The sequence below is a fragment of the Chaetodon auriga genome, chromosome 1, assembly GCF_051107435.1.
Source record: "Chaetodon auriga isolate fChaAug3 chromosome 1, fChaAug3.hap1, whole genome shotgun sequence".
Lineage (NCBI taxonomy): Eukaryota > Metazoa > Chordata > Actinopteri > Chaetodontiformes > Chaetodontidae > Chaetodon > Chaetodon auriga.
In genome coordinates, this window is record NC_135074.1 from 10,483,754 (window position 1) to 10,509,309 (window position 25,556).

The 25,556-nt window shown below is 44.6% G+C and overlaps 1 protein-coding gene across 1 annotated transcript in view; it reads left to right on the plus strand.

Annotated features, from left to right (window-relative positions):
* fto (FTO alpha-ketoglutarate dependent dioxygenase) overlaps positions 1-25,556 on the plus strand; it is a 116,996-nt gene that overhangs the window by 39,964 nt on the left and 51,476 nt on the right. The window contains exon 8 of the mRNA XM_076749302.1: positions 11,896-12,020. Within this exon, the coding sequence (XP_076605417.1) occupies positions 11,896-12,020 (125 nt within the window). The remainder of the gene's footprint in view (positions 1-11,895; positions 12,021-25,556) is intronic.

The following is a 25,556-nucleotide window of genomic DNA, read 5'->3' on the forward strand; positions in this document are numbered from 1 at the left end:
ATTATAAATGTTATGGTTTCTGTTGTGCGTTTCGCCGTAAATAATTTCAGGGAGCAATTTTTTGTAATGTATTATTTGGAGAGCTTGCCGTGTTGGTCCAGCTGAGGGGAAAAGGCAGCATATTTCGAAAAGCTAGAGGCCACAGCTGAATCATGTTGCAGATGTTTACCAGCAGTAATTTTTCTCTTTTGCTCGCCGTTTTACTCGCACAGTCGGGCAGAGTTTTATACCCACTTTATATGCACACATGGAACCCAGATTAATTATAAGTGTGAACTAAGCAATAAACTGTTTAAAGACCATTTATATTGCTCATTATGAAGCCATTTATTATCTCTTACATTAAATCACACTATGTTTATGCGTCATATTGTTTTGCATTTTAAGCTCTATACTGTGCAAATAGGCTTATACATTTATTCTTTGTGGTTCTTACCCGTAAATACTGTACGTGTGTGTGTGCCTGGTTTGTTTGTATGTGTTCCTGTTCATATGTCTTCATGGGTGTGTGTGCGCGCGCGCAGCATGTCCGCACTCTGAATGAAAGAAGTAAATGTGCTGCTGCACAGTAGTTTATCCTTCATTGACAGTCAATACGTGCTGTTACCTGGATAGTAGCAGCTGTTTTTCCTTATCGCACAACATAGACTAGAGGCCTAATCCACGCGTTCATTATTGCACGGCCTTGTTTACCCGCGCCTCTATATTAGCTTTCTTGCTTTGCCCTATTTAGACGGAGCGGTATAAAAAAGAAATTACTGAAAGATTATTGTTATTATTCATTTAAAGACGAAATATATGGCTGATAATACATTTTACATCACGCAGCAGCTTGTGTTTGGAAATATAAAATGAAAAGAAGCAGGAAGAGGCAGAGAGAGCGAGAGAGAGAGGGGAGAAAATGTAGCGGTGCAAAGGTATTTGCAATTCTCTTTGAAGTCCCTATTCAACAGGGTAAGCTGAATTTTCGGCAGTGCCTGATAGTGTTCTGCGTAAATGCTTAAACCCCTTTAGAGAATTTTCATGGGCAGATACGCGGTGGCTTGAAGGGAGCGTTTATGTTACCTGGAGCCAATGCAGCCCGCAGCTTTGTACCTAAAGATGTACACTAGTAGTGAATGGAATCCCACAGAGGTTTGTCTATGACAGAATCTCACTGCAACATCGCTGCAAGCCGGAGCGGGGAAAGAAAGAGCTACGAACAGATTTAACCCTGTCACTTCTCAGCCGGCGTCTCACATACGCATTTCTATACATGGACGCAGACATGGAGGGACAAAAACACCAACACACACACTTACTTGTGTGTGTGTCCAGCTGTCCATCAAGGAAAGTTTAACTTCCTGTTAAAGGCTCTTCTGAAACAGATTCAGAGTGCTGCTGCCGTTGGTCTCTGCTCTGTGTTGTATTGGTATAATATTCAGTGATAGTCTGAATGTTACATAGTGGAATAAAAGTTTTCCATGTGTGCACAGAGACATGCACGCGCATTTGCCAATCATAATTGCTTTTATTATCGGAGTTCATGGTGTTTTAACGTCAGTAAGCAAAACCTGACACCAGCTCATCTCCTCTTCTTTATTCCTCATGCAGCACTTTCTCATTTAAAATGATTAAAAGCGATTCCTCATGTATGCATGTGATTATTTCTCAATAACAGGATGTAGCGGCGTGTCCTGGAAGCTCAGGTGTTGAGAGCTGTTTCATTTTCATTCCAGCGAGACTCAGACCTGAGCAAACTTGTTTCGGGCTCGTGGGTGACTGGATTTGTTATGTATTAGAGGAACTTTGTCACTGAGTTTATGTCACAATGTGGAAACCGCAAACAAAACAATGCCATTGTTTTACGTCAACGCCGTTTATGAAAGAAAATGAGCTCATCGAAAACCCCCTCGTTTTTTTTTGTCTTTGTACCCGTGGCTGTCAGCTGCAGTATGGAGTACACCTCATCTTTACAATGAGGGGGCGGGGAATTTTATTGACAGCGGTTTGGATAATTTATTTTGTTTGTCTGTGAATTGTGATGTTGACAGTGTTTTTACTGTATCAGCAGGCTTTGAAGGCGGCTTGTCTCGTCTTCTTAGAAAACAAATGAGCACTTTACAGAGACTGATCTGCCTTATCCGCTTAGCAGCTTCCTCAATCCCCGCATTTATTTATTTACTCACTTATTTACTTACTTATTCATTTACTTACCTCTGTTTGGATTTGGTTTGGTCCCCCCATAGCCACCCCCTCCTCTTCCTCTCCCTCTCCTCATCCTTGGCCTCGATCAGCAAGATAAGCCTTCAGAGGAGGGGAGATAACATCCATTAAAGTGGTAAAGAGGAATTATGGGGCAGCCCAGATTAATCACTGCTCAGCTTAATCGCATTCAGTGCGGACGGCGGGGTTGGCTGCAGGGCCCAGCTTTTTCCTGTGTCATACCAACAGAGGGAGAGATGTAAGGAAGGAGCGAGTGTGTTTGTGTGTGCGTTGAAAAGTGCCCAGATGGGGGAGAAAGTCGAGAAAGATGAAAGAGAGATTTCAGAGCATCTCGTAGCAAAGCCCGCCCCTCTCATAGCAGACTGGAGACATCACCACTAACCAGCGCTTGATATATAATTATTCCAGCACTTTGATCCAGGTGTAATTGTTTACTCTCACAGACAGTCGTGTCAAAGTGGTGGAGTAAAATAAATTACCCCAGGCACAAGAAAACACATTGATTTGTCACTAAAAGCAAAGAAAATAACTTAAAATCTTTTCAGTTTATGTCGTTTCAGTGCAACGTTAATCTTATGGCGTATTGAGTACATGGCCAGAGCTATCACTGGTTCAATATTTCTCATGTTCAGAACTAGCAATGTACACATTGAGACTGTAGCGCTGAGCTCTATAAGCCAGAGGGAATAAAAATAGAGGCCTCATACTCTGACATATGTGCAGACGCTTTTATTAAAATCATTTGAATCTGGATCCTCATCAGGTGCTGTGCTTGATATCCATATTATTGTTTACCTGCATGTTAACTCACATTAATTTCCCATTTATTTGTTCTACCCTGATTCACAGTCACAGTCTCAGATGGCTTCATATCGCCCACACAGAGTGAAAAAATAAATTAAAGCTCATTAATGAACATGAAAACAGCCCACCCCAACTATAGATCCTCAAAGTGAAACCCCACCCCAAAACTTAATTAGGGTCAAAAATAGAACATACCTTCGTCAGGTTCCAACTGGGAGAATAAAGGCAACCAATTATCTGGCATTGAAATCAATAACAACAGAATAAATAAATGATATATGCTATAACAAAATCAAAAAAAAAAAAAAAAAAGCCAGATATCACTCCATCACAAAATGACACTTTTAATCTTTTCATCGCTGAGGAAGCTTTAGGCATAAGGTCTCCAGTGTCGAGATAATGTGATCTATAATCAGCAAACACTAACTACCTAATACCTCGGTACTCCGCTAATTCTTCAAAATCATTGGAGCAGCTATCGTGTCGAGGTTTTTAAGTACATAAAGCCTCCTTTGAAAACAATGAGTGGAGAGAATGGAGGGATCCTGGTGGGAAGACAGTGTAAAATTGTCTGATTCGCTTGAAGTACCGCAAAGAAAAGGAGGAAATATGGGAAAAGATTGTTGATGATGATTGTATCATTTTTTGGGGGGAGGTGGAGGAGGTTTAGGGAGGTGGAACAGCGGGGAAAAAAAACAAGGAAAAGGAGGATGTGGCATTTTCAGAGGTGAAGGGAATCAAGACATACTGTAAGGGTAAAGATTTAAGTTGGAATCGGAGTGCGTGAGAGAAAGTAAACCAGAAAGAAATGAAAAGCTGATGCTGTAAACAATGGGATGTGAGTACAGTCAGGAGGAAGTACGAGTCCTGGGAGCATTCTGGGAAGTTCCATGGCCTGTTTTCTTTTGTCTGTGCACCTTTCAAAATGAGGCGTGTACAGTATGAAGAGGATAACCCAACAGAGATCAGACCTAAGATGTGTGTTCTCTGGTAAAGGAGAGTTTCTCCAATGTGAAGCTTGAAAGGGAAATCCCAGTTTTTACAACCAGGTCTGCTTTTATAGTTGTAACCATCGTCCTATCAGTCACCAATTTCAGTGTTAAGATCCCAACACTGGTAGCAACAACTCTGCAATGGAGTACTATTGGACAAGAAGCTACTTCAAAGCCTGGTGTCCATTATAATCGTCCATTGTATGTTTAAACTGTGTGCATGCACAACTATGATAATTATGGTAAAGTTGAACCAGGAAGCAAGCTCTAATTTACTTGTACTGAGCAATAACTACCCTCACTCTGGCAACGAGCAGGTCCAACTTTGCTTCTCACAAATATCTCGTGAACTTTCGGGCTGTGCCACACTGGCGAAGCTGAGAGTCCTTCCAGGTAGTGCATCGCTTCCGCCCTCCTATCCTTCCCCTGCAGATGGAGCGATCTGATGGGTGGTGTTAAATGGGTGAGATGTAGGACAATGTAATTAACGCTAGTCCTTTAGCGGGCCCCGCCTCGCTCCGCTGGGAGCGCCCGATATAGCGCTCATTAATTCCTATTTGTGTGTAATGAGAGGGTCATGTTGGATGTAATAAATGGCTCTTTTATTTGGGCGAGAGCTGCGGGGCGGCATCCTTCCCTGGCTAACAGTCTCATAAACACCCTTTAGCCGCTCTCATCAGCCTCCCTTGGTGGGGAGCAATCACACGTACACACATAATGCCAAAGTGGGGGACAAAGTGGGTAAATGTGTAGAAAATCAGGTTTGTTTAGAAACACTTGAGTAACTCTACCATACTCATATACATATACACGTATGTTTGGAAATTAAAGCTTTACATTTTAAGGGCCTCTTGAGTGTTTGTCCATGACTTTCTCCACTACTAGACCTTGTATGTATCCTCAACATTGCTGGTAACTTACCATGCATTTGTCGAGCATACAGTAGTAAATGTAAAAACTCCACAGTGTCAGATTGAAGTTGATGGCATCTTACAGAGTGTGTGTGATAAGCCAGTTATCTGTAACTGCTTCATGGTGTGCCCCATTGTTTATTACTGTGTAGCTGCATAGGTTGGAGAGAAATGTTTAAGGCAACAAGGCCGCCTCTCTAATCACAGCCGAGCTAAAGGGAAGCAGCAGGTTAAAGACACTCTCTGTCTGTTGTCACATGCTGTAGTGTGCAGTGCTTTGAACAACTCTAAGTAGAATGATGCAGCATAAAAATGCACTGATTAACCCAAAGTAAATGGTTTTAAATCAAGCAAATCATTGAGCTGTCGTGATTGAAATTCAAAATAATATCACAAACCAATTAAGTTGGTGTTGATGTTAAAAGATTTTCCCTCCCGTGCGACTCCGGGTTTATCCGTAAACCCAGAGAGTTTGTCTATTGCTGATACTGCACAGACCTTATGGCCTTTAATAAAGTAAACAGTATTTCCAGAGTAGGGAAACTGCAATTTTGGAGATCCTAATCTTTTCTTTAGACGCCGTCATTCCTTTTCACTGTGCCTCTATAGATAATTCACATTTGATGTCAGACTAGACATATAAGAGGGCATGTTTAGTTTCGCAACAGCAGCTTCCAGCCAGATGCAGAAATTGAGGAATCACTGCACTTCAGACTTCTTGTAGTCAATCAAAACTTTGTCAACGGCACATTTCAGCCCCTGCAGGCATATTCCCCCTCTAAAACAAATTCCTCTCTGCAAGCATGTCTAGATGGATGGAAACCCTTTTTATTGGTTTAGCATTTTTGAAGACCTGAAGTATGGTGCAGTGTGTGTTACACTGTAACTCCGGGGCTTAGAAAGGCTGGCTTCAGCCCCAGTCAGCAAAAAGCTTTTTACTGGCAGGAGAGCGAGGTGCAGATCACAATCTGCTATCTCGCTAGAATCTAGACTCAGCTTTCATATACTGAAAGAGAATAAGGGGGTTTTAACAGAGCAGAAGGTGCTTGAGTGTCACGCTCATCGCAAACATCTCTGTCCAGCTCTGTCTTCATTGTCCTGAATTAGTCAAAGCGCCTCTCAAAGCTTTCTTGTGATGGATGGATGATGCATTCTTGCCAGACTAGTGACATGTGTGTCTGTGTGTGTGTGTATGTGTGTGTGTGTGTGTGTGTCCCAGCCTGCCGGAGAGCTCATTCAGACCAAGAACTATGTGGTTTAGCCATTAAGGGCCGACTGGATCCACACTCCTTATCATGAGACAGAGACAAAAGCCTTGCTAGACGCAGGCCGGTGAGATTTTATGTGATATTTGTGGGCCCATTGGACTACAACCAAACAACAGATTTGCCTTTTCTTCTAGCTACCAAAAGGGAGCACGACAAAAGCCTGTGAGTTCTGCTTCATTTGCCCCGGTGGAAAGCATATGTCCTTCCAGCCCGCTTGTATATTCTGCCCAGAAGATGGACTGCCGTTGGGGCCATAGAGAGCATCCCTGCCCACTTGACTGTGTTACAATGCCTTCAAACAAAATCACTTGTCAGGGGTCTTCCCTTTTTGGGAGTGTCCCCCCCCCCAACCCATTGTCACTTCAAACATGTTACTCTGATGTTTCAGACACATTTTTCTAATGTTTTACACTCCATATAATCTGCTGTGTGTAGCAAAGCCCATTTCACTGGCTGACATAATTGATGGTGCCTGCGACCCCGCAAGGGTCAATCTGGCAGAAAGGCCTTGGTTTCTGTCACCATGGAGATGGCGAGAACACACCCACACACCAACAAATACACACACATAGAGTAAACTTAGGGCTCGCTAGATGTCCATTAAGAAATTTGAAGTATCTTGTTTTATTGTGGAAACATCTAGATGTGCTTTTCATACAGTCTTTTTTGAGATCCTCGCAGAAATTCTAAAATCTGAGTATACACTCAGTGGCCCCTTTATTAGGTATACCTGTACAATCTAATGGAATCCATTACAACAGCCCCAACACAACATCTATCTTGACAAAGCACATAATGATCCACTTGTGGTGGCATTGTCAGAAATATGTAAATTCATTTGTAAATTTATTACTGAGGGAATTGTTAAAGGTGGCGATGTTCTGGAACACATTATGTTCAGAGGTGTTTCTGATTTTTTGTCCTTCCCATTTATGACATGGGCCACCAATAACTGTGTCCTGTGTTAAAACATATACTTTATGGTTGGAATGTTGCAACAAACCCCTTAAGTCAATCATCTTTAAGTTTCATTTGCAAGAACTGCTTAAAGTTTTGCACAGATAACACACACACGCACACACACGCACACACACACACACACACACACACATTCAAAGAAAAGACTTTGTTGAGAGGATGTTTTTATAGAACTTGCTTGTCTCCCTGTCTTTACTGTTTCCTCTCTGATAATATCAAAGGTTATGGTGCTTCAAAGTCTGGGTGACTAGCAATGTTGACAACCTATCACTCTTCCCTGACACACACACACACACACTCACACACACACGCACACACGCACACACATTATCAGCCAATCTTACGTAATGGAAACTAAACAAATTAAATTTCAGATATAGTTCAATTTTGAACCACCTGTAATCATGTGACAGCAGGCAGACGGCAGGAAAACACACACACACACACACACACACACACACACACACACACAACTTTTTATGACTTCAAGTGTGATGTCACAGAAAAGTGAATGTGGTCTGGGCTTATTTCTTCCTGGGCTAATATAATTTTTCCACCGGTGGAGAGTCCCCCCCAAGAGCAAAGTAACTTGGCGGTGGCATGCAGCAAACACACACAGATCCCTTGTCCAGACTGGAACTGGCCCTGGCAGGATCACAGCTCCCTAGTTGTTTATATCAGTGAGCAGAAGCTATCCATTACCCCGAGCAAGGTGCCTGATGCCTTTTTCCACCAGTGGTCAAAGTGATATTAGTTTCTTGTATTAGAGGCGAGAGGGAGATGGAGGCAGCGACAGTCTGCCAAACTCCCACTCCCAAGGCCTATGAAATCACAAGTCAGAGCAGCTGAGCTCAAACTGTCGCAAAAGTCACTGGAGTGTCTGACAATTTTGGGAAAAGGGTTAAACCTTAAAGCTCAGGAAATCTTGCTAATGTGCTAGCCATGTAGGGACGCAAGAGGAAGACGAGTTAGGGAAGAATGACAGTAAAAAGATATGCATATGTTATCGCTTTGGTCTGAAATTTGGTTTCTTTGTCCTGGATATTAGAGTACTGCCCAAAACGATTCACCTGGTGTTATACTCAGGTTTAAATCTGTCCTTTAGTTCATGGCTACAAAGAAAACCAGCAGAGGTGTGAGTAATCTTACTGGGACCAGGTTTACGAAAACTCTCTATCTCTGTTTGATGAAGTTGATTTGCTTGCATGATTCTTGCAATTTTAAGTCGTTTTGGATAAGACCTTTCCTTCCTGTCATCACAGGAGGTGTTTAATCTCAGACTGCTACACAGAGGATAAATTTGCCATGATAGAAATTTAAAAACAGCACATTCTGCAGAGTGAAGTCCATTTGGGTAAGTTCCGGATACTATGGAGGTCACCCATGGGGAGAAGGCTATCAGTTGAAAGGTGGATTTTTCCCAGAACACAGCTCTCTTATTGTAGTCTTTATTGGCTTAGATTGGCACCTTAATTCAGTAAATGTAATTTTTTAATATAGAAGGGATTTTGTGGAGGTTTTAAGTGCTTGCATGCCATTACTATGAGTTAAAGCCCCCAGTGGTGGCTCAACAGTCACAAACAGGAGGATGGATTACTCCTAAGGGCCATGCCTGCCTCCATATGGGCACACAGACGTGTTGGCACGCAGAGAGACAGGAGAGTCTCCTGGCCTGTTGCTGAGCCTGTTACACATGCTAGTGGCAGGGAGACAGGCGTGGAAGTTGGCAGTCTGACAGACAGAGGTACACTTAGGAGTGGAGGCACCATGGTGGCAAATTAACACCAGCCACCAGTCAAAACCTCGGGGAGTGTTTGGTGTTACTGGTGAGTTTGTTCACCACCTACCTTTTTAGGTAATCACCCATCATTTGGATGGTCTATTTTGGTCTAGAAATCACTGGTGTCTGTTAAAATAGTTAAAAAGGCAGGCAAATTTGGGGATTTTTAGTTTTTGTGGCCTGCAGACATAAAATGTTTTCTATATAATAGAGTGCCAGTGAGCTTAAGAGTGCTGTGGGTCCCCTGAAAGTCCTGGTCTGAAGTCAGCTAAGGCATTTCATGGGGTGTTAACAGTTTCTCAGACACTCTGGTGGTCAGCTAGTAGCTCTGTTTTATGGAGTGTAAACCTTCAGTTCTGCATGCATCTTTTTTTACCTCTCCTCCCTTTGAGCACTTCTGAGCTATTACGTTGAGTCTTGACAGCTATTCTGTTAAGTTTTAAGGGATGTACACCATATTGCACTGTGTGCAGCAACAAACAATCTTGCCATTATATTATTCTGTGTTGAATGAGTGACATGTTGTTATGTGATGGAATAGACAGATGCTTGTTGGTGTTAAGATACAGTCCTGGCTGGAGGTGTTAGTGAGCCGCCCCAGGCTGCCCTCCAGCCAGCCTTCGCTTGGAACGCTATCATCACTCCAACTCTCCACCAACCAAAATATCACCTCGGCCTGGCTGCATGTTTGTTTACCTACCCTGCTTCTGCACAGGGCCGGAAATGTTTATGCTGTCTGTAGTAAAATAGACATGGTTGAGTTTGGGATCTGGGGACTGGGGTTGGAGGTGCCCAGGTCCTCCTTGTCCTCATGTTCACCTTGAGATGTGACCTGGGTCAGTGGGACATCTGTGGTCAGCATCAGGCTTAGAGGGGTGGAGGCTGAGGATAGCTACTGTCATCAAGAGGTAAATAGAAGGAAAGAGGGGGCTGATCAGTGCTAACACAGGCCCAGAGATAAAGGGCTGTGGTCTGGCCTTGGCTTTCTGAGGCCTTGCTCGACCAGTAAACGGCCTGCAGATCAGCCTCTGGCTAAACCTGAAGGTCTCTCTCAGCACTGGGTCTTCCAAACACAAGATGCTTCTGGCACATAAACACACATTTTCATTGGTAGGAGGCTTGGTAACACGCATTCACATTTTTAGAGGCACACCTATACTCACAAAAATTAGCTGAGAACAAACACAAAAAGAAGCTTTTGCATACACACCCGCCAAATGTACACACACTCTCTCGACGTGTTTCATGGAAGAGTGAGTAGACTTCAGTGTGTAGGCTGGAGTGAGGATCTATTTTGGTGATGCTGATGTTGTTGCATGCTCGAATGCATTGGCCATCCATTTATAGGCTATAATATGAAACAAGGTGTTGATGTGCAAACATGATGGACAGTTGGTGAATTACATGGCTGTATTCTTATTTTGTTTTCGCACAGTTAGAATAAACTCATTAGTCTGCGCCGTCTTTCCCTTTCTGCTGCTCATTCTGTTCCCAGGCCAGCTTTGGGAGGAGCTGAAGTGAGCTCGGAAACACGTCGGTGCAGGTTTCAGATCAGCTGCATTCGCTTGCTCTTCAGAGCTGTGCTTGAAACGCTGAAACTGTGCTACACGGCCAGCATGGCAATTTGATGTCAACTGCCTGAGATGGTGATACAGTCTGAATGCACTTTCTGGCACTTTCTTAGCCTGACACTCATCCCAGGAGGACAGGGTTTGATCCAAACCAAAAGGTACAGTTTCCATAGGGAGTACAGCCATCCCTGCTTCCTCCTGGTCACCGTAATCTTTGGTGTCCTCTCCGAGTCAGGTGTAATCAGTCACACACTGCCGCATGTTTTGACACCTGTCCTGTGTGGTGTGGAGGAAGTAAGCATATTACTCTGTCTGCAAATCACACTCCTCTCCTTTGGAAATACACACACAGACAATCAAACCCATCTTTACATGAAGTAAGACAGACAGGTGGATTGTCAGAAATGGATTAAAAAAGGGGAGAGGAGAAGAAATGAAGGTTCCCTTACATTGTGGGGTTTTTTTTTTTTTTTTGAAAAGAGGGTTTGGATGACTGGGGAGGCGAGTGACTGTTAATGGGAAGAAATGAGCGCGCTTTACTGGTGGATGTGACAGGAAGAGACTGTTCTTAACAAGGCGTCAGAGTCAGTCAGAGTTACAGATCCATCACTTCTCAGAGGCTGGGAGAAGGGGGGGGGGAGACATTTAAGGATATTCAGAGAGGGAGAGAGTCTGTGAAGGGTAGAGAAGAAGAGGGAGAAAGAGGGATTTGACTGTGGCTGACAGCACTGCATTTAATTTGGGCTGCCAGATCCTTTTTCATTTGACTCCCTCTCAACCAGCTTAGAGGCTGCGGAGGACTTGGAGGCGAAGGTTTGCCAGGATGTCTCAGATTAGCACTGATGTGCCACGTCACACTTTAAGCCGGCCTGTAATTCATGTTCAACAGGGGGATACTCACACATTACACTGTGCTGTGCAGGACGTGATTAATTGACTCACACTCTAATATTGGGTGTAATTTGCCCATCCTCTGATGTGAAACTGACTTTATACTAGACTTACTGTATGTCGCCGTCCTAGGGATGTTATACTGGAGTCTTGGCTCAGAGCCGTGTAATTTCTAAACTGAGGATAGAGGCACAAGGGGGAATTGCTTCAGGTAGTCTTTCCACTCGATTCCACGCACTTTAATGATAAGGGAAAGATTTGATAGAGCCAGGTTTTGCTGTATTTTACTCAAGGATTTTGTGGGTGGTAAACCAGCCAATATCATTTTAGCCCTCTTTTAAGAAGACACTTTTCTTTTGTATTGCAAATGGTAGTTACAGTAATTAAAGATAGGTTTGGGTTTTTCTCAGGGTCCAGGTCACTCTGTCTTTCACGCATCTTTTCATTTAGTTTTGCTTGATGCACTTATTTTCTACTTCCGTTTCTCTTTTCCAGACTAAGCTCTACCTGGCTACAGTGGAGGAGGAGGGCCAAGCAGGGGAGGGAAGGAGGGAGATGGCAGAAACCCTGCTGTCTGCCTTGACAGACAGACACCAGCAAAGGCAGACATGGAGAGACAGGTAACACAATGAACCACTGACTGTGTTCCTTCCATTGCTCCTCGATAAATGAATCCCTGACATTTGTGTGAGACAGGTAGAGCAAGACACTCTATCAAGCATGAGCACTGTCTCATATTCAAAATGAGAAGACTCTCTCCAAACTTGTTGTGGAAATGACTGTTCTGCTTAATATTTAAAAGTTACAACCAAGCGTGATAGCTCATATGGCTTGGAAGGGCCAGGTTGAGATGTGGACTGTTAGCCTCACTTAAAACAGTGAGGACATGTATGAGGGAACAACTCTGATCACATCGGCAAGCGAAATACTGGTGGATCATCACCATAGTCCTGCTGCAGTTTCATTCAGTGCGCATGGACAGTGATTCCCTCTGAAGAGCGGCTGTGAATTCCACAGATGTACACTGGTGTAGTTTGTGTTCGTCTGTGGTCTTCGGGCCTGGCAGTTATCACAGCTATCACAACGACACGTGTGTCTTGGATAAGCCCAGTCACTTCCTTCCTTCCAGATAAGGGCAGGGAGGCCATGGATTAGAACACTGGCCATTCATTCAGATAAAGGAGGGCCTCACACACACACACACACACACACACACACACACACAGTGTTATTTTAGCTGTTCACTCTCTCAGTCACACCCGCCCTCAGCACTAGCAAGGACACACACAAACATTGGCATGCATGTATACACAAGATCTGCCTTCACATATGTTTCACTGCTTATTGTTTCTATCAACAGATTTGACCTCAGGGTATCACACACACATGCACACACACACACACACAAATACACACACTTTGGACCAGACATGACCCAGAGCCTAGACAAAGTGCCAGGGGCACAATTCACAGACTTGAAATTCCTGAAAGCAGCATCTTTTCTTTTGAAAGATATACGTTAACTACTTGCAGCGTTGTTGCCCTCATCTTTCCACGGCGCCCCTCTGTTTCAAGTTGTCCCCCCTAGTTGACCCTCAGCTATGCCCCATCCAGATGACCCTTGTAAACAGGCTGTTTCCACACACCTTGCTTTGCTGTGTCAACGCCCACCGCCTCACAACTCTGATGTAGGGCCTGCTCTGATAGTGCATTCCAACTGCAGGTGCTGAAAGCTAGAAACCATCTCGCCACAACCACCCCCCACCTAGCATCAGCACTGTCGCCCACTATCCCGGCTCCCCCACCACCCACAATGCAATCTTACCACCTTCTGACCATGTCTCAGCGTAGACTCAGCTCAGCCCAGCCTAAGATCTTGACGGCCAGTATCAGAGACCAGGACAGGAAATGCTCAGCTCTTGCTGGCGGGGCAGACGGACGTTTACTCTATCAGCAGTGAAAGACTGATTAGATTAGTTTTGGAGGAGGGCAAGCGTCCCACACAATATGTTTGAACTCCAGCTGCTCCTGATACCTCCTCTTCCCTTTACACACTTAAAATGTCTATCCCTAACCCCTACCACCCTTACTTACAAAAAAGCCAGGGGTCATCCTGTCAAGTGGCTGTCAACAGATCTCATTTACACAAAACTAAACACATGGCTGTGTGCAATGTTAAGTGGGACGTACTGGTACTGATTAGAGATGCACGGCCGATGCGGGTTAAGGATTGCCTCGCTAGTTCTTTGTGGTGGATGAAAAACAATTTCTTTAAGCGTACTGCGAAGGGACAAAGTGAAGTGTGTTATGTAATCAGACCCACAGTGAGGGAATTTAGTTCACTTCATTCAGATGTATTCAAACCTTCATTTATTTTAATAAAACCACTCACCAGGCGAGGATTTTTGAAATTCATTTGCTGATTCATTTTGCTGCAATTTATATTGGGCATCCTAATTAGGTTTTTGCACAATATGCAACAGGCAGGCTTTTATCATAATACTGCCTTTTGTTTCCATGGATTCCATTCAGCACATAATGCTTGCAAAAGGATGGATAAAGGGGGGAAAAAAAGCATGATTGATCACTCTTGCTTGAGGCACATAAACATAAACAACGAGCTCTGATTGATGAAGTTTCTCGCTGACTTTTGTTTCTTAAACACCAGTTAAAGCAGCACTCTGCGCGCTGGAACGCAGGCCTGCTCGCCACCATTTTCTGCCTCCGGGGCATTTTTAGCACCGGCAAGAAGGAAAGAAAGAGAAATTGGACCTGGTGACCAGTGGTTCTTCACAAGTGACTTATAGGCACTCAGAGTGAGTGATGCCTCAGCTTGCCCTGCTTGCAGAAGCAGACCATTCATTCACTCTGAGCCAACTAAGTTATGAGAGCTTTTTTATTCTTATGAGCTTTTCTGGTAACTGGGTTTTCCAGATGCACATGGTGAATTCTTTGATAGATGCTGCCCTCCGTGTCCCTTTGGTAAATGCCCCGTGAGTGCCCTGAAAATAGATGGATTATTATGTGGGTGGGTGACTGTACCGTAGCAGAGCAGTTGTGTATGCCACACAGGAAGTGCAGATTGACGAGCAAGACACAACCTCCAGGGAGCGCGCCTAATCGGATAGGAAATGGCACATCTCAGAGGCACCAGACCTATAGAGATTCAAAACACTTGGTAGTAGAGTTATTAGGTTTTGCAAATGCATAGATCTTGTTTCACATCTACGCAAATGCGGGTAAAGAAGGATTTATTGTGCGGCAAACACACACGCAGCGTTCAGAAGTTTTCTTTTCAAAAACGCTATATCTTAACTCACTCTTATTGGTTACTCTGTGTGACGCTCTCTTGAATCTGCCTGATTACAGCACAGCTACTTTTGAACCCCCTGGATGAGGTGGCCTCATGGTGACCTTCCAGAGCCTAGAGGTCACTGGTCTGACCAACAGAAAAAGCTAAAAAAAAAAAAAAAAAAAAAAAAGCTTTGTCACAGCCAGCGAGCAAACACTGAAGGGAACAGCTGCGAGTTTTGTACTGACCATGCAAACTGCTGTAGGCTTTGTAAGGTCATTATATGATAATGAAAATCATTACAGAATTACATGGGGGTTTAGGACATGAGAGCAGCAGGGAGGGGAGGGGAGGGCCACATTGGGTTTGATAAATGGACTGTGAAGGTGCCCATCTGGCCCTCTCTATGGCTTTTTCTTCCTGCTCTTTTATCCACTCCCGTCCTTTACTACCCCTCTTTCATTCCCCTCCTCTGTTCTCCAGTGGGCCAGTGTAAAAGCAAGCAGGCCTGTAGTGAAAGATTAACAGAGTGCAAACCCAACTCACCTCTGTGGAGGAGAAAAGAAGACGGGAGACAGGCGGAGGTGTTTATGACCCAAAGCAGGGTTTGTGAATGACTTGGCAAACCCTGTCCTCCCATCTCTCCGTGGGGGCCGGTAGGAAAGTAGGCAGCCATTGACCTTTGCCATCAGAAGCAGTTGGACAGCTCAGAATGTGTGAATCGCTGTAGTTTGGAGGCACGTATGCTGTGTATTCTTTGTTTAATAGGCTCGAGTGGGAATGCATAACAGGGTTTAAAATAGTTCTCTTCATTTGTGTCACAAGTTTGTTCTTTAAAGGGGTCTTCTGTAGTTTTGCAGCATTTTGGGTTTATATCCAGTGACAAGGCAGAGCCAGCGAAGTGTGGAGTTCCTTTTAGTTTCCTTTCCTGTAGTTTTAACATCGTTTTTAATTTCAGATTACTTTTGAACTGACAGTTTTCATCTAAAATGGCAACCATTTCAGTGTTTTACTTAATTGTACTGTCTCCTTTTTTTTTGTCTAATTCCATTCCAGTCACCTTTTGATAAGACAGGACGTTGACCCACAGCGCGCAGGTTTGGGTGTCACTATAATAGCTGTACACTCAGAATCTGTGGCGCAGTACATCTGTTGCCTGTGTTTATTACTTTTCTTCAACTTGTTGAGAGTTTGTGAGGTCTTTATCCCAAGACAAAGGCAACATCAGCTGACATGGCAAGCAGAGCCAAAGGACAGAGAAGGAGGCCCACGTGTCCACAGCTGCACTCATCACTCAGCTGTCCAGCCTGACCCATGACCCCGTAGGGCTGTCTCCAAGCTTCCACTGGCTTTATATTTCCTGCTATTGTCATCCTCTCTTGTCCTCACCTGGACAGGGCGCTGCTCCACAAAAGACTCGGTCTGTCATCAAACCCAAGGGTCACTTGGGGCCAGTAGGGGCCAGAGAGCAGAGGCTGTGCCCAGCCAGGGATGACCCTGCCAAGTGATGTCAGCTACCAGTTGCAACCCTGTGGAGACGCATAGAGACACAGAGAGAGGAGGAGAGAGACCTTCATTGGCTGGCCCTTCATTCCACGAGTGGTGACACTTCCTTTGTGTTATCCCTGACAGACCCCACTCAATCCCTGCACTGGGGTGGGGCTCAGAGTTGGAAGACAATGGAGGTACCCTGTCCCAGATGGGAGCTGGAAAGACTGACAGTGTCATGTCCACAATGAAGATGGACAGACCACAGCCTTGTCTAATGTGGCCAGTGACCTCCTTAAAGCCTTAGAAATGGAGGCACCATTCTGCAGGGATTGCTATCATGCCATAGACAACTCACTCTTTCTACACTCAAGGGTTCGCAGGTTCCCATAGACTTCTAGCAAATCTGTCATCTGTTCAGCTTTTATTGCACATGTTACTGGGTGGGGTTTCTGAAATTTGACTGTAGGCAGTGTGTCAATCCATGACTCGTGTGTGGAATCTGACTGGCTTTTTCGTGGATGGGTTTGGTAATCATGGTTTTGTGAGAGAGAGTTAAGATATGGTGGCATTATGGTGTTAATAAGCGGGTTTAATTAGCAGGGGTGGGGGTGGTGTTGGGGGTTGGCATCATAAACCAACGCTCTGGTTGGCGGCGGGTCGGTCTGGGCATGTTGACAACCAGGCCTTTGTGATGTAAGTTGCAACCTGAGGTGACAGGTTAATCAGATCTCGCAGACAGACAGCAGCCCCACATTTGCCTCTCCATCACCCCCACAACAGCAGTCCTGTTTTGCAAGCAGAGCAGACAGGGCTATCTCACTCTGTTTTCCTTAGCATGAGTTGGCAGCCAAAAGTTTTGCTGGCTGCTCCGTTGTTTCTTTTTACCTCAGGGGTTTGCTTGCTGCAGTGGTGGGCAAACACCTGTGTGCGGTGGGTGAAACTCTGCTCTCTATCTGTGTTGTCTGCGTGTCTTTTTCATTGTACCACCTACTTTTGCCGTCAACTGCATTGCTGTGTTTACTCGGTTCAGGGCACTGGAGGAGAAAACAAATAAGCACATGTCATCTGTCTCTTTCATCGCCGGCCAGCCTGTAATTAACGCAAGCGCAGTGGTTAGCCTAAGACGCTGTCGTCTAATTTGTCTGTCTTTATCTAAAACATGTCTGTGTGGTCCTTTTAGACCGGTTACATGCGTGCAGCGAGATCGCCTGTGGCTTGGGTGTTTGTGAGGTGTGTGTTTGTGTGTGCTTGATTGTAAATTATGAATTCTTCTCTCATGCACCCGCCCCTGTTTAGCAATCAGTCAGTTATGCATGACATGTCCTGACCTCAGCAGAACCTCACAGCTGCTGTTGCTGTAGCAATCACCCTCCCATCCTAGTTAGCTCCCAGGCTGGAAAATACTTCAGAGTCTTATGTCTTATTCTTGCAGGAATGTGCTTTGAACAAGATGACTGATGATTCTATTCCTTTACCTTCTACTTACTGTACAAACAAGTTTTACCCGTGTAAATATGCACTTACCTCTATCTTGCCTGGTTCTCAAACAAGTCAGTAATTAGCTGTTGAGGTACATGCTTTCTCTCGTTTTGTGGTTAAGTGTGGGAATGGAAGGCTTGCAACTGGCAGGCATCAGTATCACACTCTCTCTTTGTTAAATAACCCTGCTTATCCTTGACTGAGTCACAAACGCATTAAATTGCTTACAGGTTTTAATGGAAACAGTCATTTCATAATTATGCGTTTCACAGTAAGAGCTTGGCAATGCAATGTGGCACAGAAAGGGAGAAAGAGAGAGTTAAAAATGTCATTAAAAGTCCCACAGACATTTAAACACACTTGTTGTAGAGACAGTTGCCCATTAAATGCTGCCTTTTTTAATATGGAAACAAGATTTGTGTTTGGAAAAGACAATGTGGTAAAGAAAAGAGGGGAGGGTAACGGGTTCGGTCCTGTTTTACTGGTAGTCAGGAAAACCAGGACATTCTTTCTGGTCAAACCAAACATCCCAGAGAGCTGATAGAGCATGATTGGGTGAGGATGTGTGGCAGGCATGTGAAACAAGCAGCGACAGCACAGCATCATGGATCGGTGAAGGGCGTGCTCACCAAAAGCACTATCATTACAGTTTATCTCAACTAAATCCAGTTTGCTCTGGCTTGGATGGCAGTTCTCCTTAAAACACAAAGTTGAAACTTATCATTTCTAAGCAGGATATTGTACATGTGAAAAAGTGTGTGGTTAAGTGAGCTAATGAGTGCAAGAAGAACCATGACCAAGAATTATGTCAATTTTTAAGTGTAGGCCTCATGAACACGCAGACAGTCTGTTTGTAGAGTAGAGCTGAAGAGTTTCATATTGTATTATGCGTATGGATTGTTACAGCCACTTGTTTGGAGGTTAAACTATCTCTCTGCCTCTCTCTCTCTCTCTCTCTCTCTCTCTCTCTCTCTCTCTTTCTCTCTCTCTCTCTCTCTCTCTCTCTCTATATATATATATATATATATATATATATATATGTGTGTGTGTGTGTGTGTGTGTGTGTGTGTGTGTGTGTGTGTGTGATGTCTCTTTCACTGAAAAGTCCAATCTCAGTGTCTTCAGGTTCAGGTTTCCACATCACACTATGACCATCTATCTCCATCCAAACTATTTGATGTCACAAATCATGCTTGTAGACCCGCCTCTTTAAAACTGGATTTTCAATGAGCACTTTCAGCAGACGAATGTGAAAACTGCACAGACATCATTCTGAACAGCAAAGCTCAAACACATTTTTGAGTGGAGAGGGACCTTAAGAAATGTACATTGTGCTAAAACACATGCACATTTACATGCATGCTCACCACATGCTCCATCCTTACCCCATCTTCCAGAAGCAGCCCACCTGGGCCACCTCACACACACACATACACACACGCACGCACACACGCACCCTCCCACTCTATATACACACATCTTTCTTCCCTCCTCTGTTAATTATAACCTACACCGCTGGAACACTTCATTTCATATCAAGCATATTGTCTCTTCAAGGCTGGCAGGCAGGTCATAAATTATCCTGAAGGTGAGGATGGAAGTTGGAGGAGATAGTTATGAAAATTTCATCTGTCTGCCGTAGCGGCCGCAGCTGCTCCTGTCACCAGCCGTGTGCTGGAGGAATTATACCGGGTCAGCGTTTGTGTGTATGTGTGTGGGATGTGCTCTTCACTTTGTGCATATCCGTAGGTACATGAACACGTGAACAGTTACAGTGTGCGTGTATATACAGCGCTCACGCATGCAAGTCTTTGTGTATCTCCACATTTGTCCCCATGTGCATGTGCGTGTTCCTGTGTGTGTCGCTGGGCCGGTGTGTACAGCGGGTTGGCCAGGTAAGACCTGCCTGTCAGTGTGTGGAACATCTCTGGCGTCCCTGTCACCCCAGGGCCCCCAGCTCTGCCCCGAAGCAGGGAGGCTGGGAGGGGGGGACAAGCTCACAGGGCGGTCCCCAAGCTGTCTCTGTTCATTACCGCTACAGAGACGGGACGTGGCCGGCAGGTGGCCAGACCTTTAGTCCTTACCTACTGTGATCATCTGCTGCTCCATTCTGCGTATGTGTGTCTGTGTGGGTGGGTGGGTGGGTGTGCGACGGTGTTGGAGAATGAAAAAGAGTCAGAGGAAAGCCATAAGTTATGTATTTGAGCAGGGAAGTGCATATTTTATGTTTGACCTATGAATGCGTGTTTGTGTTTCTGACAGATTATTGCACCGGAGCAATGTGCCGGTGCATGCACATCTCTTAATGGCTCTGCTCACATATTTACAAATGTACAGAAATCCTGCATTTGGAGAAAGTAGAGTGCTACTGCGGCACTTTCTTGACAGAGTGCAGAGCAGCTCTTTTCGACAGACGACAGTGGCAATTAGTAAGAAAAGAAAAACACAGTAAAAGTCCCCCCTTGTCCCCTCCTACGTCAATCTGCAGTTTCCTGCAAAAATTCTATTAGGGCCAAAGTCCATAGCTGTTAATTACAATTCTAACAAGCTCGCCTCCTGACGAATGGATGGTTTCAGCAGCGATGTAGGATAAAAGGGATATCAGCGATTTCACTTCCCTGTACAAAGGCTGCCTCTGAAATGGGTCATCAATCCCATAGTGATAAATGTCTGGTGGAGTAATGACTCTCTTATCGGCGCCGGATTACTGCAGATATTTGTAATTAGTGTAGCCACACAAGTCCCCGACAGATGTTTTTGAGGCGGCACAATATTGAAGCCTTGTTTTAGTGCTAAATGGGAACTTTTTGCAAAGAATAGGGATAGTTAGAGCTATTGTATTACAGCAGACATAGGTGAATCCGAAGGACTGAGCCGCTGTTTCGTCAGTGGGAATGTGTGTATGTGCTGTGCCGCACACGCACCTTCAGTGCACACAAATGTACGGAGCCACATGTACGCACGCACGCACAATCACACACACGTGCTCTCATGACCTGATAGCTAAATACACAGCCTGAGGTCCATCCTTCAGATATTGAGCTCAGCCGTCACATGACTGTGTGAGCCAGGGGGCTCCTCTTCTCCTCCTGTTCTTCCTCCTCCTCCTCCTCCTCCTCCTCCTCCTCCTATCCCAGCCCCAGAGGTAGCCACTGCTACGCCAGGGGGAGTGAACGATTCACTTTTAACTTCCATTTCTCCTGTTTTGGGTCGAGATTCACTAGCCGCCCTGAAGTTTTCTCCTTCTTCCTCCTCTTCCAGCTCTCATGAAATCACAATGTGATGTATTCAGCCTGAGGTGTAGCTCTATTCACAATGCAGTTTGACACTACGAAGCCCTGCTCCCCTTCTGCTTTCACAGTGCATCTGTACAGACGGACTGCTGACAAGTCTGTACCTCTAATAAAATTGTTCTGGCTGTAGTCGACAGTACATTAAGCACTAAAGATTTTGAATATACACCTAAAAACTGAGACCTGTGTTTGATTCGTTCCTGTCTCTCTGCCTTAATGTGTGTATATATAAATAAATAGGTGTTGTAGAGAACCACTTCCAATGAACCCTTTGTGTCTAGGTTTCATGTTGAGGGCTGTGTTGTGTTGCCAAAATATACACTCACCAATCCACTGTCCGACACACCCATTAACGTATACACACACATACACAGCCTGCCCGCCACTGACAGACGTGTAAGCAGATGCAGCCAGAACTGGTAATGGCAGGTGATTATAAGTGGCACACGTGCCAAACTAATTAAACCCCTGGGTTGACAGCAGCATTTGGTAGCACTGGCATTCTGGCATGCTGGCATTAGAATAATTGTAGCAGCAGCACATTTCACCTGCGAGACTGCAGCTAACAACGTCATTTATTTTACAGCAGGCTGTACCGGATGTTGCTACAGAGGCTCGAGTTAGCTTGGTTTAGGCTTGACATGTATGGCAACCTCTGGCACAGATGGCCTGTCTGTTTGAGCCGCACTCTGAGTTTGTTGTTTCTGTAGTTCACACACAGCGCAAAAATGTTTCATCAGGATGGATCTTAAATTCAAACTTAAAGTCAAAGTCTTTATTTTACTGAATTGCTAAACTGAAGGAGATAAATAAGTATAGGTTCAAGTTCATCCACTCCGCTGTTTGTTTGAAATCATGAACCCATGATTATACTAATGATAATGATACAGCATGCAGTACAGACATACAGTATGATACAAACAGATATGGAGACAATATACACTATTTTCCAGCATTACTGTGCTGTATGTGGACCCCTACAGGAACCACATGAATATTTACTCATACACATATAAACATGTATTCATTGACATATTATAGATGATAAAAAATAAGAATTAAGAACATAGATAATATGTAAAAATAACAAAGCTAAGAAGAAGATACTAAGAAATCAAGTTCTTTACCTGTGATTTGAAGGAGGACACAGAGTCATCCAGCCTGAGATCTTAAGGCAGGCTGACCCAGCTCTGCATGTCCCCCAATCCGGACGCAGCAGCAGGCAGGCTGGCAGGCAGGAAGGAGACAAGGACGGGAGGACGAGTCTCTTAGTTCGTTCAGTTCTCAGGTCATCACGTCTCCAGCTGGAGGGCTGGAGCTGTGATCCACCTCACAGAGGTTAGAGCTGTGCCAGGAGGCCAAAAACGGCACCAGGAGGCGCACCTGCACACGTGCATCACCGAACGTTCCACCTCTCACACACACACACGCACGCACACACCTGGACTGTTGAGTAAGAATTCTGACATACCTTCAGTTCTGTGGAAACTAGTCCGGCTGTAACCGACGTGACTGATTCATGTGATTGCCTTGTGCTATGCAGCAGGTGTGGCTGGGCCAGGTGCACTCCGCGCTGCATCACAGGGTGTGTGCTCTGAAAGCGAGAGGTGAAACAGATACCGTATATTTTAGTGCAGTTAGGAGTGAGTGCAAGGTCTGTAAGGTCAGTGCATGTATTGTTAGATTTATGGGCAGTGGTGTGGCATATCATACGCTGTCTAAGACCTTAGACAACCATTCTCTCGTATTTCCATGCAGTAAATCACAGTGGTGACAAATACGGTGTATTCAGCTCTCACACATTTTCCCCATAGGCTGCTCTGTCTTGTCCACTTGCACATAATTGCTCCCTTGCTTTACTGCTTATATATCACTTGCTGAAGCATCAGACACACACTTTTCAGGTTTTATTGCACATGCACAGACTGTGTTCACTCTCGATAGCTACTGTGTTAAGCTTGTTGTAGAAGAAGTGAAAAATCAGCTCTTTGAAGGCACAAGTAAGTGGCCGATGGCAGCTGATATCTGGGGCTTAGTGGATCCTCATTATGTGCTGTAGCAAGCTGATTAAAACATTTGATTTGTTCCCAGCGTGTGTGTGTGAGCGTACAGGCAAGTGCCTGTGTGTGTCCTGTGCATGTGCAAGCGTACATGCGCATGTGCATGTGATGAAGAGTAGGCCTTCAGGCTGCCGCGGTGTGTTATCTGTTTTTTCAACCTTGTCATACTAATTACAGTCCATATTTACTTACATCCTCTTTTTGTTTTCTGCCCTCGATAGGCATCTGTGAGCGCCGCTGCCTAGGCTGCTCTCATTAACAAACTGATGAAGTGTGATAGGTCTATTTAGTGATGATACAGGGTGCTTTTCCAAAAAAAAAGAGGTCACGATACAAATGTTGTCAGCTTTTTGCAACCACAAAGAATTATGTTCTTGTTATCAGTGACGCTGTGATTGCAATTTTGCCAGTGAGTGTTGGTGGGGAAGCGCTCCGTGTTCGAGTCACAGCCAAATGAAAGAAGGCATTAACATTCATTTGTATCAGAACCTTATTAAATTGCATTATTGCCCAAAGATAAGCCAAGTTCCTGCTTCCCAGCTTGGGGTACGGAGATGATGAACAGCAAAGAAAAGACAAAAAATATCTAGAAATTTAGAAATAAAATGTAAACATCACTCTTTACTTATGCTTCTCACATAAGGTTTTGCGTCAGTTTCTGTGGGCACAAGCCATAACGTTGGAGAACCACTGGCAGAATCCCGTGTGTCCGTTGAAATATCATGTTTGAAAAAGGTACGAGTTAAACAGCTCCGATGGAAGATATTTCCACTCTTTCATTTCTTGTTCCTCTACAGTCGCTGCCTCCACGACCGGCTCACCAACGGTGACCTTTGTCAAGTCACTGATCGTGGTCACTGCACGGGTCGCTCACCACATGTCACCAAAGAAAAGACGAATGGACCAGACCACACCCTGACACTGCTGCTGGCTTTTGGGAAACACTGTTTCTGATTAACTAAACCCCCTCAGTTAACTAAACAGGTTACAGCACAATCGCCAACATCATTATGCGAGCCGGTGTGTGTTACAGAGACACAGACCATCATACAATAGATTTTGTAAATGGTTAAACTGAACAGGAAGCTGTGAGAGGATACACGGTGGGATGAGCAGGGAAAACCACTGACAGCTGAGTTTTATATGGGGGAGGTGGGTGGTAGGGTGTTTGGGGGTGTGAATGGTTTTATGAGTGTGAGTGACTGATTCCCAGACACAGAGCACAGTGTACCCTGAATGGGTAAATGGCATTTATTCAGCCGGTTAGTCTGGGAAAACATATGGTGCCATTTGGAGGCCCAGACTGGTGCACGCTGTTCTCCTGTAATTAGACTGGCCCAGCAGAGCAGCTACATAACTGCTTCATGATAACCGCCCTACTGTAACCTACAGTGCTGCTGCCACCCAGCCCTGGCTGCAGCACAGGACCGGCATACCGCATTACACATCCTGTTAACACACTGTTCAACACCAGTGAACACCAGTGACACCACAGCCTTGGCAGCTGCACGTTTGCACTGAGGGCCAGATTTACTGTACGTATGTGACGGCACAAACAAAAATATGCACCGCGTCCTGTTTGAGCTTCCAGTATGCATGAAATCTTGCACCGTGTGTGCAATCAGTGACCCGGGCAGCCTTTTAGTTGCATCCTGGCACGGAAGGATAACTTAAAAATGTGCAGTTCAGCTGCGGGATTTCAGAAAAGAAATCAAACAGAGTGAAGTCTGTTAGTAAAATTGTAATAATTGTAGGGGTCAATAAATAAACTCAGAAGAAAATGAAAAAAACAGTATTCACATAAAAATGAGAAAATATTGCTTATAAAAAACTTAAGCCGCTGCAATATAAATGTCAAATCAAAGCATATTCACAGCACATTAGCAGCTCAGTGAATGTCAAGTTCAAGTTTAATGACCACACAGTTCCATCTCCCCATCCACTCTTTGTTTGGTCAGATATTGCTTTATTTTCTGTCTTATAAAACACTGGTTATTGCGTTCCTTTATTATTAGTTCTGTATTTCTAATTGGACACATTTTTTACCACTTTAGCACAGCTTCTCAATTATCTTTTGGGGGGAGCGCTCATTCTTTGTGTATAATCAGAGATGTTTCTGTAAAATATTGTTTGATTAAAATTCCTCCCTACATACTGTACACGGACACGACCTCAGTTTAACATACCTGTGCTCGGCGGCTCAGTGGCTCGCACTGTCGCCTGTGTGGAGTTTGCATGTTCTCCCCTTGTTTGCCTGGATAAAAAAAAATAAAACAAACAAACAAAAAACCTCTCCAGGATGTACCTCATGTTTGGCTCAACGTTTGCAAGGCTAAACTAGAGTCCACGAGAATGCTCCACAGAGCCCTTTTATCATATGTTTACCCGTCATTTTGAGGGTCATTTTCATGGTCGAGGCAGATGGCCGCCCACCCGGAGCCTGGTACTGCTGGAGGTTTCTGCATGTTAAAAAGGGAGTGTTTCCTTGCCACTGTCACCACATGCTTGCTCATGATGGGATTTGTTGTGTCTGTAAATAAT